The sequence below is a fragment of the Daktulosphaira vitifoliae genome, unplaced genomic scaffold (assembly GCF_025091365.1).
Source record: "Daktulosphaira vitifoliae isolate Bord-2020 unplaced genomic scaffold, ASM2509136v1 Scaffold_1, whole genome shotgun sequence".
NCBI lineage: Eukaryota > Metazoa > Arthropoda > Insecta > Hemiptera > Phylloxeridae > Daktulosphaira > Daktulosphaira vitifoliae.
The window spans coordinates 28,740,588-28,765,348 of record NW_026099572.1 but is presented as its reverse complement, the minus strand read 5'-3'; the positions used below and the strand labels follow the sequence as shown (position 1 = coordinate 28,765,348).

Sequence of the window (24,761 nt, the reverse complement as noted above, 5' to 3'; positions counted from 1 at the left end):
ACTATCTAAAGATTTGCATCGAAGCGTTTATTTTTGATAGTGATTTTAATCACTGTCAGATATTATTATACTTGATCCAACTATGCCACGTCACCACTGTGCCGCGACCCCCCTGTGCTGGGTTTTTATATATAAAATAAAAACTAAATAAAGTAAAACAATATTTTACCAATTTAATATGTAATGTCAAATATTAATTTATGATAAAAAACCCGGTACAGGGGGGTCGCGGCACAGTGATGCCATGGTATAGTTGGATCAAGTATAATGATATCTGACAGTGATTAAAATCACTATCAAAAATAAACGCTTTGATGCAAATCTTTAGATTGTCTTTAATTTTAAAAAAATTGATGTATTATTCCAAAAGCTACATGACTGCTAGTTCCTTATTAATATCTTGATTAAGATAAAGTATGTCGAATGAAAAAGGGATTATTAAAAAATATTATTTCTCATAAAAAAATTGTGTTGATCCATATACTTTTCAATAAGTTATAGCATTATAAAGTTAAAAATATAAAAAATAAAATCGAGAATTTTCACACGAAAATAGCATTTGGTAGCTATTTTGCCGTGAAGACAAGTCTAGAGGTCAATTTTTTTTTTTTTTAATTAAAGTATATTACATAAACTTTAATTTAAAATATATATAAAAGTGTCAGACCTTCCGGAACATTTTCAAAAGTTAAGTTGAAAAAGTTAAATTTTTGTAAAAAAGTTGTCATTTTAAATCCACCCCTGTGGGCAGATAAAGGGTCAGATTTACAAAACAAATATAACAAATAATAAGTAAAGACATCAATCATCTATATAAAAAAAAATTATATTGATATGTTCATTTTTGAAAAAGTTACGGCAGTTTTTAATAAAAATAAATTGAAAAAATTTCGAAAATTAGCGATTTTTAAATTTGTAATTTTTGTGGAGGTTTCCCCCATTTACGGGGAACGAGGGATTTTTTTTTCAAATTTTGAGGGTAATGTCTTTGAATAGATACGATTTGTGATTTTTTGACGTATCATTAAAAGAAATCCGTTCGGTGAGAGTTGAGAAAAAGTGGTAACAGTCAGAAAAAAAAAAAAAACACATCATAGTAAAACCAATACCTTCTCAGCTTCGCATCGAAGCTAAAAGAAAAATCTTTTTTATTTTAGATATTGGGCGGCGACCTTACCTACGACTGACAAATGAATTTAACTAATTTATATTTAAAATGTGAAATTCAATTTTTATACCTCAATCAAAATCATTATTAAATTAAAATTATATATATATATATATTGGTTTAGTTGATTTTGAGTTTCATATTATTCTTTTCTTCATATATTTTTTTTTCTTCTGTTTAATTATTATTTCTTCTCTAATTATATTTATTAACTTTTAAGTCGTTATAAACTGAGCTAGTAATGGCTTATTTACAATGAATCTACTACATGTCTACAATTCAAAAAAATTGTCACATTATATCTGAGTTTAAATTGTTACATTTAGTGTTCATATACCAACTTTGTATTCGTTAAAATATCACTATGGTAATTGCAATGAATTATTTGATTGATCAAATAATAATTCACTGATAGTCATCTATCACAGTAATTACTATAATCATTGGTTTATCCTTAGCCTCGCTTTGTTTAAGTTTAATTAACTATAAATTAAGATCAATGTGTCCTGAAGTACAATTAATAATCGTTTCCGAAACAATTATACTTGGTTCTTACAACATTATGCGTTTATCCTCAACGTTAATAATCAATTTTTAACATTAACTTGTAGAAGAAGATATTATTAGCCTTCGTACTAAACTATCTCTAATTAGATTCAAAGTCAACTCTGAACTGACCCCTTCAATACTTCTTTTGTGATTATAAAATTTGTAGTGATAAATTATTTTTGAAATAATAATGATATTCGAACTCTTAATATATTTATAATTTGTCATAATAATTATTTCACTAAAAAAATTATTTCTCCTATAATTTACTTTAAATGTTAATTCTTATTACTGGGATTAGATCATTTAAAAAGTTTCGAAAAATCTGACTTAATAAAAGTGAATAGTAATTTTACATTTAATTATTGGTATGCCACCTAAAATTTTGATTATTGTATGTTATTTTTTAATTTCTATGAAATTATACAATATTTTTAATCATCAATACCTCTGATATAATAAATGAAATATCAAAAAAATTTTATTGAAATTTTAAGTTTGGATTAAATACATATTATGACTACGTTTTTGTAGTTATATAAATGTATAATATTTCGATAGGAAAAGTAAAGTTAATAAAGTTTTTTATCTATATTTTCCTTGTTATTCGATATTAAAAATACAAATGCACACTGATTGTTTTAATCATTAAAATTAGTAAATTATACGCTAATTGTGAATGTACCTCAAACGTCAAATAATAATTTAATTAATCCGAGCAACGCTAATAGAGATTATCTTATCTGTTGGGGAATCGAGGACCAGAGTAATTTATAACTGAATTATTAACCACCTAAAGTAATTCAATAACAATAATTATAGTCTCGTTTAAATTACTTATTTAATTATGTGTATAACCATAAACTACAGCAAACGCGTATATAATTTAAGTCAAATAAAGTTTCAAAATCACAGCGTTTTAACTTGAACATTTTTAAACTCAATTGATACTCTTGTTGTTACTATTATTTATAATTATTAATTATAATTAAACAAATTTTAATTATAATTATGAATGTTAAAAAGTTCATTGATAAAACTAGAAATAATTTTTTAAACATTTATAAAAGAGTTCTTACAATCACACAAACTTCTTTTAAACTTAGATGAACGTACCTTTGTTTTTTTACCGACCAAAATGATGCCTTCAAAACTGAAAAGAACAAACTTTTTGTTAGTTAATGTACAAGTATAAATTAATGATAAGTTGAAATTCGTTAATAATACAAAAATAACTTGAGCGAATACTGTATAGGCAATATTTTATGCGTTACGTCGTATTAAAGATACACGGTAACTCACTTAAATGTATTACACGAAAATTGTTGGTTTGTTAGCAGACATATAATAATTGTATAATAAGTTTCAGAATATAACATCGTTTTATGAAACCGTGTTTCCTCTTTAAAATACTTAATTTAAAACGATAAAAACTTTTTACCGGGAGAATTTAATATTATTTTGTTTTTTTCATTATTTTTACTTTAAATAGGCAGTAAATAATAATTTAAAAACTAAGCTTCTCTATTATTCAATATCGATTTTTACCAAGATTCGTTTTTCAATACACACTAGCACTGAACATTATTACCATAAAACTTCTCGAGAAAATACACACAGACGAAGATAAAAAAAAAAAAAGACCCTAACTCGGACGTATCTGTCCCACTGGGAAAAGTAAGTCTATAAAAGACCAAACCGTATTTGTTCATTATTCGACTACTTTTCTCGATCACGATGATCTCATTCTTGTCACTAGAATAACTTTTACATGTAATTTAGATCGGTAAAACCGGATATATAAACATTTCCCACTATTCGCGAACACACTACTTGCGACACAACTTGGTTGCTTTTACGAAGTCAATTTACATCGTTAATCTTAGTAAGATGTTCACTATCGCAAAAACAGTTTTTCCCATTAGTTTCTGTGTAATTCTCGAAAATGTTTGAAAATACCGCATTATCTTTGATAGTTTTATACTTAATTTATTATTGAACAAATTAAAAAAGAAATGCATTTTCTATAAAGCTATTGCTTTATTTTCCATAGTAACATTAAAAAAATGTTTTAAATAAAGTAAATATATGAATATCAATGTATAATTATTCATATTTATTCTGATAATTATAAATACTAGAACAGAAATGAACTCTTTTAATAGGTTAACTCCTCTAAATTTAAATAAAACGAATAACTTTAAAAATAATACCGAGCTTATCAAAAATTTATAAGGTATATTCCTGAAAAATTATCAAATTTCATCACGTATGTGAACTTTCAGGTGGAGAGGAAATTAAATATCATTAAATCATGACCCAATAAACACTGGCACGCTAACAGGATCGATATGTTTTAGTCTTTATAACTAGTGTATAACTATTGTTTGTAAACTCCATTTATTCTGTAAATACTACATTGTTGAGTGATAACGTTTTCAAAGTTGCATAAAATAAAATTTATTAAACAAAACATTATTCTCTCAACAGCTTTCAAACTTTTATAGATTACCGTAATTTAATCTAAAATAAGAAAAAAGTAATAAAATTATTTTGCAATGAAACTAGAATTTGATATTCGAGTTTTTTTTTTAGTTAATCAACTGAATGAAAAAACTGACTCTAATAAGTTTATTGATTCTTAAAAAAAAATGACAAGTCATTAAAGATAGTAAACAAAGAGACTTTGTAAAATGGATTATATATAGTTGGGTTATTTTTAAGAATGGATATTTAGAGAGTAACATTCAAAACTTAAATGTTCACTATTATTCATTTTTCATTTTTATATAATTTAATGACGAATGATCTACAAAACTTTTGACTGGTAGATAACTAGTTTTATATTATTATTTGTTGAGTTTTAGCATTTAGTGGTTTAGAAAAATTAATGAGCGTGTAGTACTTAGCGAAATTCTATTTAACCAAAACGCACAAATAACAATTCCTCTACATTATATACCTCTCTAGCTTGTAACTATAAATTAAATAATCTCATAAAATAATATTACAAAAATAAGTATGGATCAATCAAAAATGAATTTCGACTATTATCCATTTGATAGCAAAAAATAACATTAATAAAAAATAATAATAAATAATAATTATTTTGATTTAATAAAATAATTCTCAATTTTTTTATAACTTACATCTCGTCTTGACGCATAAACTTTCGTTTTATTAAATTTACCAATAGAAAATAATGACTGGCTTTGTATGTAAACAAATGATTTTAAATTGAACTTTTCAATAGGTAACATAATAAATTACATAGTTTCGTTATCTTGATAATTTCTTATATTTTCCCATAATTTATGTAAATATTTTAAATTAGTTAAGAGTGTATTATGTCAGCTAACTTTATCAACATTTCTGTAAACTCTATTAACTCTTTTGGTCTTAAATAAGTTTTTTATAAATAATTTAATTATAGTATTTTTATTAAGGGTGTATAATTTTTAACTACATACGCATTATTTTTATTTTTAAGTAATTGTCATTTGTCATATATTTTACTAGAAAATAAAATATTTTTAAATCGATGAATTGATTATAATTCAATTTTTGAATTTAAATATTATAAAATGAGTAATTTTGTTTACCTATTTTTAGAAAGTAACTTTCATATTCATCGAAAATAAACAATAAATTTCTCGTCCAACTCTTTTTGTTAGAGTGTATCGAAATTGCATACTCATGCTGCCGTCATATCGACAATATATGAGTTGTTTTTTACAATTTCGAATCCTAAAAAATTATTTCTTTCATTCTTAGCCTTGAAAAAAAACATTTTTTTCACTAAAATAAGTTTTCTATTTTAATCGTTATTCAATTTTATTTGACATAATAATACATTTCATGATATCAAATTTTTACTTGTATTACTCTCAAACAAAATACATTTATCTATTTGAAGACACCAAATTTTTTATGTAAGTAAAATCTTGAAAAATAACATTTGAAAGAGTACTCTATAGAATTAAACAAATAACAGCTTTCAAATTAAGTTTGAAACTCATACTTAGTAGTCACACTAATGATTCGTTTACACAATTTTATACAACAAGAAAAATAAAATTTATGAAGTACGTCACTTTTTTCTCTAACAGCTAACAAAGGACAATATAACGAAAAAATTGCTTTACATAATACTTAGATACAAAAATATCAGTATTCAGTATGAATTAAAAATTGAATACTCATTTATGTATTATAAAATTAGTGTTATTTTATTTAAGCTAATTTTCTAATTTTTATACCATAAATATTGAAAAATAATTCAATTATATTTATTTTATTTTTAATGAGTTTTAAAAATAAAAGATTATTACAATAAACAGATATCCATTTGCTTTTTTTAACATTTACAACAATTATGTAGCCTATCCAAAAAGTGTCAAAAAATTGAGTATATAAATATAATAATATATAATATCATATGTATTAAAGAAATATATTTTTTGTCGTTTTTAAAAATATTACGATTGAATAAAAGTTTTAATTTATTGCTTTTCATTAATGTTGATTATTATAAGAAATTATTTGAATTAAAAATTTTTTTTACTCTCCTGAAAATTGCTGAAATTCATATATATCAACTTTTAAAAAGTAATCACTGATTAAATTTACATAATTTTGTTTTTTTAATTACTAATATATAAATATATATTAACTACTCCCTAGATCAATTAAAGATTTTATACATCTAATATACCAATTCTTATGGTGGCAGAATGTGACTTCCTATTAATTGAGGATTACATATATATTACATTTTTTTTATAATTATCTAAATAAAATTAAGATATGTAAACCTGCCGCAATAATAACAGCAGGGTTGCTAAAAAACATGTTAAAAAAAATCTGTTTAAAACATAAATAAACAATTTAATACGTCCCTTTAGACCAAAGTAAATTTTGACATTTTTGATGTTTTTGATGTTTTAAACAAGCAGTGTTTAAATGTAATAACCCTGAAAAAAACGAGGAGTATAATTTTTTTTTAATTAATTATAATTCATATTAGTTTATGATCTTTTTTAAATGGTTCTTGGAATATCAGGTAGTATTTTTACCAAATTTGAGTTTTGATTGTAAATACTTTCTTTAAGAGATTTTATTAATGCTTAAGGGTCCCACCTTCCCCTATAAAATGCAATGTTCACTAATATTCAATTATTACTATAAAAATTTAATTTAAAATCTTGCTTGAGAGTATTTGTAGTAATAATGTACTAAAAACTTAAATAAATATATTTTCCTATAATTCTATAACAAAAAAAATATTATTTTTTTTGTTTATTAAAAATGAATTTTAAAATAAAGATAAAGTAGTGAGCAATTTTAAAAATATTAATGAAACATTTTATGTTTCTTGAGTAAAATTCTAAGTTTAGATTCAGTTTTATAATATATAATAATAAAATAAATAAAAATGTAGAAAAAAACTTTTTTTTTTATTTACTTAAAAATATTTTACAATTAATTTCAGTTAAAAATAAAAATAAATTAAAAAAAACTTTAATATTAATATTGATATAATGTTATGTTAATTTTAAGTGTAACGCGCCATAAAAAATATATTTTATATTTTATAATTTAAAGAAAAAAGGCATTAAATAACTATATTTTGCTTAATGCGCCAATGTACAATTTCTGTTTTATTTATATTTCACATATTCGTTAGATTAATGTATTTGTTTAAATAGAATTGCGTCATTATCTTTATGTTAAAAAAACTGTTGTACTTCATAATTTTTATTTTTTTTTTCACTATTCCAACTCTATTAATAAATCAATTCGATAAACTATTAACAAAAATGATAAATTAACTAATATATTAGTTACTCGTCGTAATTTTAATTAATTTAATTAATTAATAATTTCATTACTTTATTTTAAAAATTCGAAAATCATTATATTTACCATTATAGTTGAATATTCTATATAAAGTTCAGACATTTTAATTATATAGTTTGAAAAGAAAATTTTGAGTTTATATTTACTGTTTCAGATATCATTGGAATTATTTTTCCAGAAGAAGGCCTTTCTAGCATCACAAAATTTTGTTTCAAATAATGATTAATTAAAAATTTACTAATAGGAGACGATGCTCATATACTTCGTATTGTATTGACGCCCGTTTTTAATGCACAGGAATTAGAATTTCAGAAAAAAATCCATTTTTCGATGGTTGTAAAAGAATATTTAGTTTCATTTAATTTATATTAATGGGCTAAAAATTTAAAATTTACAATTGATTATTTAACACAAATTCTATATCATACTTTTTGTTAATGACATTTAACCTTACGGTAGTTATTTTTTAATTTCCAGTGATTAATTTTGTGTTAGGACATAATGGTAGTTTAGTTTTATAATGTCATTGTAATATCCTTTAGTTGCTATGTATAAATGTATTAAAATGTATTTAGAAAGTTTCCGAATACATTGAACATTATTCACGTGATTACATTAAATAATGTGAAATAAATTAAACTTTTTATGGAATCATAAGACAACATTTACTTTGTTATTAAAAAACCTTGCTAATGGCATCCATTAAGCTAGGCCTAAAATTCAGCGATCACCTCTATAATTTATAACTGTAATTCATATGCACAGCGACAGTTGGGCAACTTGAAACATTTTACTCGAAAATATTTTTCTTACCTATGGATAACTTGTATATAAAGTAACTTAAAAACACACATCAATCATTCGAATGTTAAAGTGCACGTTACATGTTAATTAATCTTACATTGTTCTTAACTTTAAACTTACAGTACATCAGTTTCATAGGTTTTACTTGAAAAATACATATTTATCATTCTGTTAATATTTTCACACCAAGTAAAATAGTAATCGATATTTATGAAAGATATTTCAAAATTAACTGTTGGTTAATTTTCAAAAAAATTAACGTTTAACAAACTTTTTGCGGTAGTTATTTCATTACTTTGGCACTATTGGACTATGGACTATTAAAGACTAATCACTACGTTTTCATATCATATAGAATAGATAAAAACAATTAATTTTAAATTATCCAAATAAATACAATATTTTAAAATGTCTTACAGCTCTCTAGGCTATGTACAAACCCAACAAATTAAATAACAATCTTATTACAAAAACTTCATTTTATTCTGTAAATAACGTTGATGGAAAAAATTAAAAAGTATCTTGCCTATTTTGGAAATATTGTATTTGTTTTGATTTATATTTTTAGTCTACTGATATATATTATTTTATTTTGATTAGTATTAGTGTTTTTATTATTTTCATTGTGTATTATCCATAGGTAATGATTTAGTAAGGTTATTTTTTACAACAAAATAATAAAATAACCATTATTTTTATAGGCCCATTCTTCGATGTATTATAACAATTGATTGATGGACATTTTCCGAGTAATTGATTACCGAAAATTATAACTAATATTATAAAGGGTCAGTCTATAATATTGAAAACAAGCATACATACCAACATGCAAACTAGTAATACAAGTTATGAGATGTAAATACGGTAATAACTGACAATATGGAATAAGGTAAAATATATTGTAATGTTCTTTTGATTTTTTTTAAATGATTTAAATTGTAGTGTAACAAATTTTAAGGTAGCGCTACGTAAGAAGAAATGATACATCAACTTGACTTGTTACATTCGTAAACAAGATCTGTTCCAAGAGTCATTCACTCAAAAACATCAAATATTGAAGAATACGAACATTTAAGCGTATACACATTTATAATAGAAGAGATTAATATATTTTACTCTTCTGCAAAGGTTTACCCTAACACATTTGTGCTCTATCATCGTTAAGGATCATCAACTGCTAAATAATTCGACTCGACTTTTGTTTTGACATGAACTTCATGTCATGAAGTAAGAAACCTTAACAATGGAACGATGAAAAATCTATTAGAGAAGTAAAAATTGTTTATTTTACTATAAAAGAACATATAAAATCAGTTTTAGCGAAATTTTTAAAATTATCTATTGAATACGTCGATATAATAGTCGCGAAAAAAAACAGTGGTAGGAAACCACTACTTCAAAGTAGTAAACGTTACTTTTATTTCCAAATAAATACATTATAATAAAAGTAAAAAGTATAAAGATATAATTTTATTATTTTGTATTAAGAAATACTTTGATAAAAATAAGGAGTTTGGACACAGTTTATAATGTAAAATTATGTTTTTATCTCCATAAAATTATTTTTGTCAGGTCTATAATTTATTTCTTTGTTGAAACTTATAACAAAACAAAAGTTTTATAATTGTAAAATAAAAATCATACAGATAAGTAAAAAAAAACTTATACTATATTAGAACTTTAATCATTTTTTGAAAAACAATATGGATGGGATGATACAATTTTCATTCCATTGAAGACAATAGGATGAAAAATAAATACTCTTCTTTGATTCGTAACGTCTTTGTTTAAAGATAATAATCTTTGACGTTAATTTATTTAGTAGAATATTTTTTCATGTTCAGTCTATCTAATTAATTTGCCTAAAAACCTCCAACTCGTAAGTTATTTTAATTGTTAATTGATTCATTTATATTTTCTTGACTCAGAATCGTGAGAACAATAGATATATAATGTGATTTATTAAGTATACTACCCCCCTTTTATTTTTGTTAAATAATGATTTTTTTCATAAAAACATACGGATTAAAATTTAATTTATTTTATTAACCATTGTTAATATCAAGTTTATTGTAAGAACAAATTATTCCTAAGTGTAGATTTAAGAGGTAACTTTCGAAAGTTAAATGAGAACCTATTACTATTATTTTTTTATTAAATGGAGAATGATTTAAATAAAATTTTTACTATAACAAACAGATAAGAATTATTTTACGTTGCATACCTCACTGGCCTATAACTAAAAATTACATTAACTGAAAAAATAATAATACAAAACTGCTTATCGTATAATCAAAAATTAATACAGACTGTTTTCCATTTAATAAAATAATAATAATTGCTTTTCATTTAATTCACCTCTACAATCTACCCTTATGTATAATTTTTTCTTACAATAAACTTGATATTAATAATCTTTTTTTTAACGTTTTTTGTCATTTTAGGTTTTATACAAAGCATATTTTTTATCAAAAATAATCTAGATTTTTATTTATTTAAAAATTATGTAGTGCGTGGCTACAGCCCATACTTGTGTACGTATACTCTACCCGCGTTCCATACCCACTCTATGTATTAATAAGTTTGTAAATCAATAAGTTCTTATTTACTTAAAATTGTTAACGACTCATAAAAATTATACCTAAGAAAAAGGCTTAAAATGGTTACCTAAAAATTAAAAAAAAACTTTTATTTCTTATTACTGATAAATAATGACAAATATAGTTTAAACGAAGTTTAAGAAGACAATAATTATTAAAAAAAAAAGTTTTCAAAAAAATAATAATTGGATTAAAAGTTATGAGCGTTGTCAGTTACATTTGCGATATACTGTATACTTTTTGATTTTTCTCTTGGACAGGTTTTTGCCATAATTCATTCCCTTTTAATACGATTCCGTGATTCAACAAGTGAAATATTTGTTCATTTTGAGAAAATTAGTTCTAGTTAAACATTAAATTATATTAATCTAAACCCATAAGAATTTAAACCAAGAGACTTGATATTTTTATAATAACTTTTTATATTTCTTATTTGAAATGTATCAATTTTCAACATAATGTACCTAATTAAATGATCCAGTATATTTGAAGTTAATTAATTAACTAAGTTCGACCCATGACTATCTAACACAATTAATTGTAGTAAAAACAACTCAAATATTATTTTGTGTGTTGGCCATTTTTTTTTTTTTTAATTTTAAGCCGAGTAGTTTTTGACTTTTTTAAAAAATAGATTTGTATTATTTAATAAATAAGAGCTTTAAAAAGTTTTAAATAAATTTTTAAATTATTTCACACTTGATATTAAACTAAATAAATAGTGTTACCTTTGTATAAATGGTCGCTTTTATTGTGAAGCGTATGGAGAATAGAACTCCCATGTCGAAAATATATGATACGATATACTTAGGAATGGATAATAAAAAAATTGTATGCATGTTCCTTTTGGGTATAATTCTAAAAAACATCATTGATACAATTTTTTAATTTAAATCTATCTCAAACCCCAAATAGAACAATTGAATCATACGAGAATTTATTTCTTTATTTAAATAAATACTCATTTAACAATACGTAAATCATCTAAATCTATGAACATTTATTTATACTATTTCTCGATTTATTTAGCATTTATCATCATTAAATTAAAATAAAGTTATTTTGATATAGTATAAAAGTAGAACGATTTAAAGAATATTATAAAATTGATTTCAATAAAATAATTTGTTTAATTCAATTACTTGATAATTTTGTTAATAATGAATACTGTATTAATTGCTTTAGTAATCTTACTCTATTTTCAATATGTTTCAAGTAGCTACATAACATTAAAAGAAATAATTAATTCCGAAATGTTGTACAATTATTTTGTTATAATGGAGCCTGCTTTTGATGATTGTACGGGAATATCGAATATTACCGTAGGAGAATTGATACAAAGTGCGGTCAAATTTGGCGATTTAGATTCAGTACGAATAGCGTATACAGCTTTTTATAATGTATCTCTATTTAGATACCATAAACAAATGTATGTATTAACGACTTATAGTTATAAAATATTAGAAGTGATAAAGGCTCAGCCAATGATTGAAATAATACAAAATGACGTTTTCAACTCTCAAAATGTCGAAAACATGTTATTAAAAAACATTAGGAGTATTCAACATTTGATCGATGAGAGCTTCAAATCAAGGTTCAATAATTTACCATCAACTGTTGAATTCATTAGTAAAAAATTAATGCTTGAAATATTAGGAAATCATAATTTAGATACTCACACAGAACTTTTAAAACAATTATCAGAATTATGCCAAAGGGAAGTTGAAAAATACTGTTTGAGAAATCGTGAAAATAATAAAAAATCTATTGACGAATCTATTGATACATTTATTGACTATAGTAAAGTATACGAAATAACAGGACAATCAGATTTGTCAAACATTTTCATAAATAACAAATTGTCATTTGATTGTATAGTACAAGAACTATTGAGTCAATTTGAGACAATATCTAAAGAATACGCTGTAAAAAGGCTACCCGACGTTCACTGTTATTAAGACAAGCACAAACGTATGTCTTCAAATAGTTAATCTTTATCATTAAATCTTTCTATTATTACTATCGATACAAAATATAATTTAATTGAGTTTATAAATATTTTTATGAGAAGTGTAAATAAAAAACTACAAATGGTAGTTTTTTTATGATTACTTTCTTACTATTATTGTTAATCAATGTAAAGAAACATTTATTATTTTATGAGAAATGAAAATTAAATCATGTTTTTATTTATTAATATACTTCAACAATTTTAACTATTTGAAGTACCATTAAACTCGACAATACATTTAATTAAAATATCGAAGACACCTGATACTGAAAAAATTCAAAGTGTCTGAATTATAAGGTTTTTTTGAACTAATTATTAAAATAAGTATACACATTAATCCAGCTTTTTTAACAAACTATGATTTTAATAAAAATAATTCTTTGGAAAAAAAATTTAAATCAATATATTTTAAGTTTTAGAATATTATATCGTAAGTCGATTTACGATTTAAAATAAAAGTTCAATATATAATCTATAATTAAATCTAATTAGTCAGCAGATAAAAATACTTAAATCCAATGTCTTTAACCATTGTCTAATAGATTCCTGTGATATGCGTTTTCTTAAATATGAAGATTTATTTTTTCATTGTTTTTTCATAAACATTTCCTGAGGAGTACTTATTTTTATGAAAACTGATCCCTTAAAATTAACTTCTGAAATATTTTTTTTATGGGCACACGTTATTCAATAGAATTTTAACGTTTGTACAAAATAATTTCTTTTTTGCGAACTAATAAAAATATGAATATTAGTTCCAAGTCTAAAAATTATAATGGTGTCGAGTAGTAAATTTATAGACAATTATTTTTAATATTTCATGAAGTATGCATAATTATTTTTTTAATTTTAAGCTTTTTTTTTTAGTTTGCAATAATAATTTATGCAAACATATATGTACAATAAGTTTTAAGTTTTAAAGTACCTACGGACCAGATATTAAATGAACGTTTTATCTGTCTATAATGGCGCGCACACGATCATTTTATTGAGAGATACACAGTTGTCTTCAATTTCGTATACAAGTACATCATTTGATGTACCTGCTTCAACCAATAGGACCAATTTCCAGTTCAATTACTTCCGATGTATGTGCTTCTAGGAACATATTCCCACAAGGTGAAACCCAATAGAATAATCGGTACTGAACATAAATATAGTCAGACTAGTAAGAATGTGAAATTCTATAGCAGTTTCAAAGAATATTTCATCGAAAAATTCCGTTTCCCAAAAACCTATCATCAAATTTCCTGTAGACCCTTAACAGCACGTAGAATATACTATTAACAACATGAACATATTGTATATAGAGCTAAATTATTAATAAAAATAACTGCAACGACAAAAAGACGCACAATTATAAGAGTTGAAATATTATTAGTAATTATTTAACTTTTTCATTATTTTGATGAAGAGCTGTTTTTTCCAATACTTTTACTATAAATCGCTCAGATTAACTTAACAAGCTGTAAAGACGTACAAAATTTTCGGTTCAGTTGTACACGTCAGTCTTGCAGACCTCATGAGAGACTAGAAAATGAAAACCAGCTAACATGGAAAATCAATGTCACCGGTATTCAATCTGCCACCTACGCCACTGCTACCGACTAATATCTCGAATTCACTTTTCGCAAAATAGTCACCTATGTATACTAATAAGTTATAATCCTCATAGCTACTTGTAGAGTATTATTATTTTTTACAGAATAAAAGAAAACGAGAAGAGTGATTACTATATTAGTAACATCATTTTAATTACAATGAAATCCTGTGAAAATCCATTAAAAATAAAATTAATTTTAGCTTGATCATCACAAAAAATGATGATAATCATAATTATTCAAAAAGAAGAGATGCATTATAATACAATACTTGAAAACCTTTGATCTTAGTTTTGTAGGTTTTCTTTCTGCTTAACCAGCGCCGAATATAAACCCTCAAAATGTCTTTTCTTGTTACATTAATACTACCTAGTATAGCTGTATTCCTGAAAAGGATTAGCCCACACGATTAAACGACGGTAACACGAGGGAGTGGAAAGATAACAGGCTTTTGCCGTGGTCAAGTGGATGGAGAGGAAATTAGAGAAACGGAAGGTCGTAGTACAAGACAAATGATATTACTAAATGGTTAACCCCACGCTACACCGGCTGTTCTTTAAACAGTCTCATTCTGAAGTCATGGTCGATTTCCTCAAAATGAAAATATTATTCCCTTTTCGCATAATACAAATGTTGCTTGTGTTAATTATCTAGACTAAATATGAAAAAAAAAAACGATTTGAGCGGAAAGTCTATTTTACACTTATTTAATACAATCCGTTACACAAACGGATAAAAAATATTTTTTAGTAGTCCGTCTAGTTCTAATCGTGAATGGACATACATTATAAATGAAGTATGAAAAACACAGTATTATTATCTACAAGTAGTATTCTTCACAATAAATCTCGCCAAATTTTAAAATCTGCTAGAAAAGTTGATACAACATCATTATGTGAACCAAATTTTTTCATAATTATTTTTTCTTTTTTTTGAACATTTCTATGGTAATATCAATAAGAGTAATATTTCATCCAAATAACAGTGTTGAAATATATTAGTAAAACATTAATTTGTAAGTATTAACTCTTGATTTTTTCAATACTTATTATATTATAACTTAGATTTTATTAAATATATTAGGTAGTTAGAAGTTTATGAAAAAATAAGATAAAATATACCTGAATATTATTTTAGATGTTTATAATGAAACATTCACATGCAACTCCATTCATAGTTAATTACGAATACAATATTATATATTATTTATCTGCATATTTGTGCAGCCAAAAATATTTATTTTTTAAGAAAAGTTAACTGGAAAAACATTTAAGTATTTACAAGTTAAATATTAAATTTAAGCGTTTTCTCGATCCTACAAATTTACTTAATTGAAAATTGTTAAACCCAATGTGAAATCTCGTATGCGTTTGGGACTTATCAAATCGCTCCTAATTAAATATCAGACTATTTTAAATGTTATACTTTTATTCATGGAACATGAAAATTATTTATTTAAATTGTTATTACTTAACAGCATTCTAATCCATAATGAAAAACACGTGTAGGTTCGTCGAATATCTTGAAGTACATTATAAAGATCATCAAATCATTGAGTTGTATACATTAAACATGTTATCTTCATTAAACTTGGAAAGTTTGTGTGGTAACGATTGACATGTAGAACTACTCATATGACTAGCATCAAGAATGATCTGAGTGTTATGTATATTAATGAACGTTACATGGAAGATACGTTGGTAACATATCAAATGCATTTGTATTATTAAACGGTTAACCAAAGCATTTGAGATATAAACTGCTCCTCGGAGAAAAAGTTTAGTGTATAATTTGAAACAACACCACGAGGTCCAAATTATTATTTTCAAATATTTAGATAGTCGGCCTCTTTTGCGAAAATAAAATAATAAAATATATTTAATTTAATTAGAAAGTATTTTATAACATAGAAATTATAAATAGCTATACAATATTGAGTTTATGTTAAAAAAAATGGAATCCATAATTTTAAGAAGAGAGATTTAAGGTATATGACTAACGATTTAATTATATTTAGATCTTTTAATTTTAATAATTAACTATGAAACAAGTACCTAGAGTTTATTTAAATGGAGAAATAATGTAATTTTATTCTGTATGGATTTGTTCAATTTTGTTTAACAAATAATTATTTTAGTCTGTTTTAATCTTTTTAATTTTTGCTCAGATGACTTCACTAGGAGATTTTTGTACTCTGTTTAAATAAACAAACATATGTATATTGAATCACTTAAATTATGTTTATTGATCATATGCAACAAATTATATAAAAATTAATTACAAACTTAAATTGCATTGTCTTTTAACCAAAATTTTTAATGTATCCTTGTATAAAAAAACCATAATTTTAGCCAGCAAACCACTTAAAAATGTTATGTTTCCCGTAACCTCTCCCAGAGAAAGCGTTCCTTTATAAATACTTTACGCAATAAATTACAATGTAGAGTATTTATAATTTATAGCTATTTAAAAATAAGGCCTCATTTATAATTGATGAACTGTCATTTAAAAGAAAAGTAAAAGTTAAACAAACATTTTTATCTCAATTCTTTTACACAAAAAGGGTACCTAAAACTGAACGACCGATACTAAATTCGGTCAGAAAATGATGAAACACCTAGAAAATAAATATTACGTAAAGTGGTAATGATGGATTGGTCAGTAAAAAGTTCTAGGCGCCTCTGATCTCCTGTTTTAATGTTATTTACAATGTAATAACTGAACAACACATATTTTAAAAGAAAACAAATACATGGTACACTTGTAAGTATTTTATTTAAGCAATCCATACGCATAAAACCTGTCACGTCGTAAATTTTAAATTTCCGCGCATATTATATCAAATGAAATGTAGTGAAAATGATCCAAGTAACGAATACACCAAACTATAAATTATTAATCAACTTTTTCATTAAACTATTGTGCTCTGGTTTGTTAAAATATTCAAATAATCAAACTTTAATTATCGTATTTCGTAACAATTAAATAATAGAAATTTTATTTTTATTATCTTTAAGTTATAAATTACTGACAGTTGTAAAAATATGGCATTTAGTAGGAAATTAATTTTTTTATGATTAGAATTTATGTCGGTCGTTAGCATTTTACAATCTTATAATATAATCTTAACAATAAACAAATATGCATAATTAAAATATTCAATATTTCGATGGGTTAAAATAGAAAGTAATCAATGATTTTATTTAAAGGTTTTGAAAAAACAAAAAGAAATGTCACAAACGATTTTAATATAATTTGGAAAAAATCTATTCTTTTACAAGAAAAAAATATTTACTTTTAACTTCTTTTGTTTTATTGAGTCAATTATTTAAAATCATAGATAATTTCAAGGCTGTAAATGAACAAAATGTAGATAAATATTATTTTTTAAATTTATTTATTATTTTAATACTCAAAGAACTTTACTAACACCGTTACACATTATTTACTATTTTAAATGGTTTAACAAAAATAAAAAACAATGAGAAAAAAAATAACTTTTTGTGTTTTAAATTGCTACAAATATAATATATATTTCATGTATCTATAACTATAATTCATTTCATACAGTTTTTATAAATATTAGGAGCTTTTCAGTTATAGACAAAGTTTTTGTTCATTTATATTTTAGGATACATTGTTATGTATAATATTGATTATAATCAATCTCTACCTGAATATTTCATCGTATAATTATTTATTTATGTATTAACGACGCATTTAACCATAAGTTTTAGATTTTTTAAGGAGCTGTACCATAACATACTATAAAAATTTAATATGTTTGAAATATACTACTTTGTCTTTTAATTAAAAAATCTACAAAATTTTACATTTTAAAAATGAAAAATATATGTGAAATAATTTGTTTTTCAAAACTACTTCGATTGTTTTCTAAATTATTTTCAATTGCCAACTGTAAATTTCTCGAGGTATGTTTAAACATTAAAATTGGTTTGTTTTTAATCTTATGAGATTAAAGTCGAACTACAAGCGTTAAGGCTTTCGCATAATATTATTTGGACCAGTATAGTTAGTTAATAGATTGTGAAAATATAATTTAAACTCTTGGTTGGAGTTGAATAAAAACAAGATTTAGAAAAGTTAACAAATGAATTTTAATCCTTTCTGGTACACTAATTATACAATTCTGTATTCGGTTAACCCTTTGAAATTCAATTTCAATGGCTTTTTAGGATTTTTTTTTAACGCTTGCCTTCTTTGATTATACTGTCGCCTGCCATTAAAATAATACGTTTTAATGTCGAGTAATACTATGGGGATATGAGTAATAATAATCATTTATAATAAGTCTCATTTGAGATTGATTTTATTGAAATAGTTTCTTTGAATATGTTTCAGTATTGACTGAAAACCAAAAATTTCAATTTATTCAGTTTCCTATTTTATTCATATTATAGTAATGAAGAAAGTACATGTTCAATGTGAGCCACAATATTTTATAGCCGTAAAATGGTAATAATTTCAAATGAATTATTAGAAACAAACATGATTTGTACTAACTATGGAACTTTTATTGGCCCAGCTAAAAAAAATAAAATAAAATAAAGTTGGGGAATCATAATTTTTCTCATCCTACTGAGAAAAGTTTTTAATGAGTATTGTTCTGCTATTGTGCGTTTATGAACCACTTTCGTTGGATACAAAATGTCCGTTCAGTTCAATTGAGTCAATTTTACATGTGAAACGTTTTTATTAATATAACGAAAAATGTAAGGTGTAACCATACAAGTACACTATGAGTGTCATTAAAATCTGTACTAACATTGTCTACTCTGAAAGTGTCAATAAAAATTAATGATCTATCAATATAATAAATTTACTACTTACATCGATGGCTGTTTTTGTTGCTTCGTTACGTACTCAGATTTTAATTAAATGTGTTTGAACGGTAACATAAATAAAGTATCACTATTATTATACACACGTACACAAAAAATACTATCACAACTGTGAAACAACTAAAATTTTATTATAATCGCGTATCGACGACGTAATTTTAAACGGTTATATTTTAATTAAAAAAAACTAAGATTCCTGCAAAACGCATCTAGTTGTTGACTAATTTAAATCACTATGTTGGATTATTTGTACAACAAGTGCAATCGTACACGTTTACGTTAATAGTGCACATTGTACATATTATAAATGTTGCTTAAGAATTATCGGAGAATACGTAGGCAGATTAAAATCAAAGACAAAACAAAATAAAATAAAAAATAAAATAAATCAAAATTTCAACTCAAAAAAACTAGAGTTGCATCGACGCTACCAGTAAAGTCCTACTGCTAAAATGCTGCTGGTCGACTGGGATTATGACGACCTTTTAGAATACGTAAGGCCCGTGTGGTGGAAACGCGTTAAAGTTGTGTCAATAGGGTGAGCCACAGTACAGCGCCGGACGGTTAGGCGAATGACCCGCGGCTGCCGGAAAGTAGCTTAACACATTCACCCTTTGGCTGTCTAGTCTAAAAAACTCATGAATATTACGTTTTAAATTTCGGTCGTACCAACTAGTTTTTAATTATCTCATTTCATCCAATTCAACATATTAAAAGGAACCATTAGCGAGTCTGCTTGTAAGGGAACGTACTCGTTGTTTTGATATTTTTACTTTAAGAGTTTATTAGTTAATGATATTTTTCAAAACATAATATATGTATTTATTTTCTTAAAGATATATTTTTATTAGTGAGCAGTGTTGACGTGTAGAGTTATGAATAATGGATATTACACAAGCATGATAAAATCATCGTATAACCTAATTTTATTTGTTCATAAAATTGATTTCAATTAAAATAAAATATTTCCAAATCACAAATAATGTATTTATAGGGCTCCTTAAACTTTGCGCATTTATATGGCTTCATAAACAGTATGCATTTCTATGGCTTCTTAAACTTTGTTCATAAATTTGTTTATTTCGATGGCTTCTTAACTTTGCGCATTTCTAAGGATTCATAAATTTATTTATTTCTATGGCTTCATAAATTTGTTCATTTCTATGGCTTCTTAAACTTTGATCATAAATTTGTTTATTTCTATGGCTTCATAAATTTGTTCATTTCTATGGCTTCATAAATTTATTCATTTCTATGGTTTCCTAAACTATGTGCATTTATAAGGCATCATGAAATTTGTGCATTGCTTAGGTTACACATATGTATGCATTTCTGCAGGTTTTAATGATTCCCAGTACAAATTCATCAAAGACTTATTAGTAAAAATTAGCTATAAACTTGGAGGTGTTATTCTAAGAAGTTAGAACTTTTTCTTTTAAAGTTGTAGAGTTAACACTAAATGAAGATTTTGAATATGAGCTAGAACTCTACGAAATTGAATGTATTAATACTTTTATAGGAATTAGTTCAAATGTTTCTAAAAAATTACTGTTTCCTACGAGAAATTTTGTCAAACTAAAAGAAATTCACAAGAACTTTACATAAATATTAATATAATTACACGAAAAAATATACAGTTAATATAGTACAACTCTAATAACACTTGGACTAACTAAATAAATGATTGGGTAACCGAATTTTCAGTTATTTCAATTTTTTTTATTAGCGATTTATATGGTTATTTCAACTGTGATTTTTTTCCATCCAATGTTTTAAACATATTAGGTTATGTTTCTAGAATACTCAATATTTTTTAATAACTAAAAAATGCCTTGCGTTTGTAAAACATTCCAGCACAGGTACAAACAGAGGAGTACTGTCACTACTTAGCAACGCTAAGGATGTCAATAGCACCTATATACATTTTGATATTTTTGAAGATATATTTTGTAATTTCTCATATTATTGTACATAGTAATCTTTATTATTTAAATGAATAATTACAGTATTAATTTTCATCAAATTATATTATTCTAATATTTTATTTTATGCGCAATAAGAAAATTTATTTTGGTCTATAAATCTCAAAAATTATCAAGTTATTTGTAAATAGGTCAACAATAAAGTAAGTAATTAAAAAAATTAATTTAGTTATTCATAAATTTGAATGGGTTTTATAAAATTGGCTAATAGTTTTTTTTTTGATTTTGCAGCAATTGTCTTGCTTTTTTGTACTGCTATAAACAAGGCAAATAAGTTAATTTTCATTAAATTATTATAACAAAATCTTTCGAGACTGAATTCTGATGATAAACAATGCCAAGATAGTAAATGTTCAAAATCATGGTGTACTACGTAATACATTTAACTCCTATATATTCTATAACATTCTATTTAGATATTGCTGACAATTTTTGAGAAAATTGCTTATATATTTACATAGGATTTATCACAATTTTAAAAACATAAAAAAATTTTAAAAAAAAGTGAGACAAGTTAATCACAAAGGCAGTTTGCTTTATTAATCATTAAATTTACACTATTACGACATTATTTATGCTTATTACGAAATGACAAAACAATCATTATAAGTTATTTAAATTGTCCATAAATTTTTAACAATAAATAAACAGTATTAAATTAAAGACACATTTTAAAATAAAGCAACAACATTATTATGATTTATTAATAAATGTTTTTTAATTTTATATATTCTTTGTGGAATTGTTGCTTAACTTTTTCAACATAAGTTTAAAATTATAATCATTTATATATGTTAATAAAACAGCTAAAACAAAATTATACTATGTATCACTTCATTAGTGTCAAGAAAAAAAAAATTATTTTATACCTTGTACAATAAAATTCCCCGAAAAATAAACTTATCACATTTTTATAAGCACACTAAAATTTCTTTATACATATTGAGCTTGAAACTGATAACAATAATTGTGCAAAAAGAAAAACAAACAATTTTCTACACTCTTATTATATTATTTACAAAGGACAATATTAATTTTCTTACAATAATTATCCATTAACCTTAATATAATAAACATATACATAAATATAAATATAAGTCTATATATATATAAATATATATATATATATATATATATATAAAATCATATGCAATATTAATATGTATTTTTTTACTATAGAACATGTACTGTGTGTAAATACAGAGAGATCATAGGATATTGTTTCAATTTCATATAATCAATCACATCCATTTGTGAACTTATCTCTCTGTAAAAGATCATTTTATTTAATATTTTTTAATTGAAGGTTTGCATAAAATTTACTTCTCAAATGACTTATTATGTAAATAATGTTTGCTTTGGAGGTATATTTTTTGAGATCATAAGGCACTGGCATACGCATTAAAATTAATAATGAAAAATGAATCAAATTTTTTTATTTTTAGAGCTATTAAAAATATTTTATCATGAAAATAGAACTGAACATTTTTATTACGTAAATATTGTATGGCACAAAAGTTCGGTTTTAAAATATTTGTTGTACAATCATGAAAATGGACTTGCTATATTTTAATTTAATGTTTTAAGAAATACAAAAGCTAATTACTGTCGTAATAAATTTTTAAATAAAAATAAACTGTTGTAGTAGTAATCAAAATACACAAATAATATGCATATAACATTTTAGTTTTCAAAGATCAATCAAACAATTTTTTCGCAAAACAAGTTATATAATTTATACATTTATATATTAGACAAAACAGTTTATGGCTGAGCAAACGCATTTACAAACAAACAAATCCTTACATACTATGAATATAATCTAAATGTATTCTTAATTTTTTTTTTTTTTTTTTGATTACAGCTATCATCGGCCTAACTTGAGCCAAAATCCGGTATATTAGTTTAAAACACTAGTAATGTATACATGTACAACTATATTATTAATGATAATAAAATACCTAAATAACAATATATTCAGCGGTTACAATCAATTTAAAACTACAACAAATATTAGACTATGTTAACAAAATTTAATATCATACATATACATATATATATATATCCGTGTAATACATTATGTATAGTTTAAATATCATTACATCTATCATAACAAAAGTATATAGGATATATAAAATAGTTGTTATTTTAAAAGAACACAACATCATATATTAACAAGGTACTACTAATTTTTTTCTTGAAATATTTCTTTTACAACTTTAAATCTAACTCTAACATCATATTCTTGAAACCGGTAAAAATAAACAATATTAAATTACACTATTAGGGCAACACAGTGGCAAAACACAATAGAATTACTAGACTCACATTGTCTCCAGTGAAAACAAATGGTATGCGGCCATTGTGGATGAACTGTAATAAAAAAACAAATATTAAACGGCTAGTATAATTAAGTAAAATGTATTCAAGGTATAGGAGTTTAAAGTAAACAATTAAAAATATAATTTCAGTGAAATAATTAATTTTTAAAGATCAATGTTGCTAAACAAACGCGGAAAGATAATACTCGGAGGATTCAGAATTTTGTATGTATATATACATTAAAAAAAAAAAAGTATATAGGATTTAAATCTCAAAAACGTGATGATAAATAAATTTCAATGCTCCAGCCCTGAGCAAACATTAAAGTAATAATTTTTTTATTCCAACGGCAGAATATCATTGACGCGGACTTACGTCACGGCGCGAAAAACATCATTTTCATCACGTTTATCTTTTAGGTGAATTTAGTAAAGGCGCACGCGGCAACGACGTAAACGATCATAAGACGAAGAATATGTGTCACCAGAGGTGTTTTGTGACACAGCAGAGTTTCAGAGAACCTTGTCGCTGGGAGGCATAGTAGTTTAACGTCAACAAGCTCGTTATGGGACCTATACCATTCCGGTAACTATTAGTGGTGCCAATAGAAAGCGCGATCGAGTGGTCCGAGTGGGAGAGAGAAAACAATCACGAGAGATGATCAGATCTGTAACGTTCTATTGTACGATTTTAAATGTTTTTCAAATAATTAAACAAAATTAAGCTCATATGAACGACCCGCAAACAGCGCAGCCAGGAAATACAGATAATATCTACATTAGCCTTTATCGCTTAATTACTCAGATAATAAATAAAAACATGGTGGAACAGCAACAAAACATGAAGCATAATTCTTAAAATGAACGTTGGTCATGATCTCGTCAGCGGTGAACCCTGAACCGGTATCTGATTCTTTCAAAATTGACGTCAATTAAAACGTAATATATTCTACAAAAATACATTGGTCGATCCCGAGAGCCGTAACGGTCAATTCTCTTCACAC

General features: G+C 24.5%; 3 protein-coding genes across 11 annotated transcripts in view; 1 reads left to right on the top strand and 2 right to left on the bottom strand.

The window, feature by feature from the left end:
- The window catches only part of LOC126903707 (uncharacterized), a 21,882-nt gene extending 8,705 nt beyond the window's left edge, over window positions 1–13,177 (top strand). Inside the window, exons 1-4 of one of the 8 annotated variants that reach the window (XM_050682235.1) lie at window positions 7,760–7,909; window positions 9,082–9,269; window positions 9,339–9,651; window positions 12,197–13,177. In XM_050682235.1, coding sequence (XP_050538192.1) covers window positions 9,632–9,651; window positions 12,197–12,938 — 762 coding nt within the window. In that variant the 5' untranslated portion in view covers window positions 7,760–7,909; window positions 9,082–9,269; window positions 9,339–9,631 and the 3' untranslated portion in view covers window positions 12,939–13,177. Of the gene's footprint in view, window positions 1–7,759; window positions 7,910–8,206; window positions 8,660–9,004; window positions 9,021–9,081; window positions 9,270–9,322; window positions 9,652–12,196 lie in introns of those variants that run through there. The other 7 variants (XM_050682617.1, XM_050682153.1, XM_050682538.1 and 4 more) reach the window with 7 other exon arrangements.
- LOC126904085 (uncharacterized) overlaps window positions 1–19,939 on the bottom strand; it is a 70,948-nt gene extending 51,009 nt beyond the window's left edge. The window contains exons 1-2 of one of the 2 annotated variants that reach the window (XM_050682973.1): window positions 19,444–19,939; window positions 2,834–2,870 (exon numbers count right to left, since the gene is read on the bottom strand). The gene's annotated coding sequence lies outside the window, so the exon portion shown is untranslated. The remainder of the gene's footprint in view (window positions 1–2,833; window positions 2,871–19,443) is intronic. The other variant, XM_050682899.1, reaches the window with a different exon arrangement.
- A 2,802-nt stretch (window positions 19,940–22,741) lies between these two features.
- Window positions 22,742–24,761, bottom strand: part of LOC126902916 (forkhead box protein O) — a 34,045-nt gene continuing 32,025 nt past the window's right edge. Inside the window, exon 5 of the mRNA XM_050680684.1 lies at window positions 22,742–23,809. The gene's annotated coding sequence lies outside the window, so the exon portion shown is untranslated. The remainder of the gene's footprint in view (window positions 23,810–24,761) is intronic.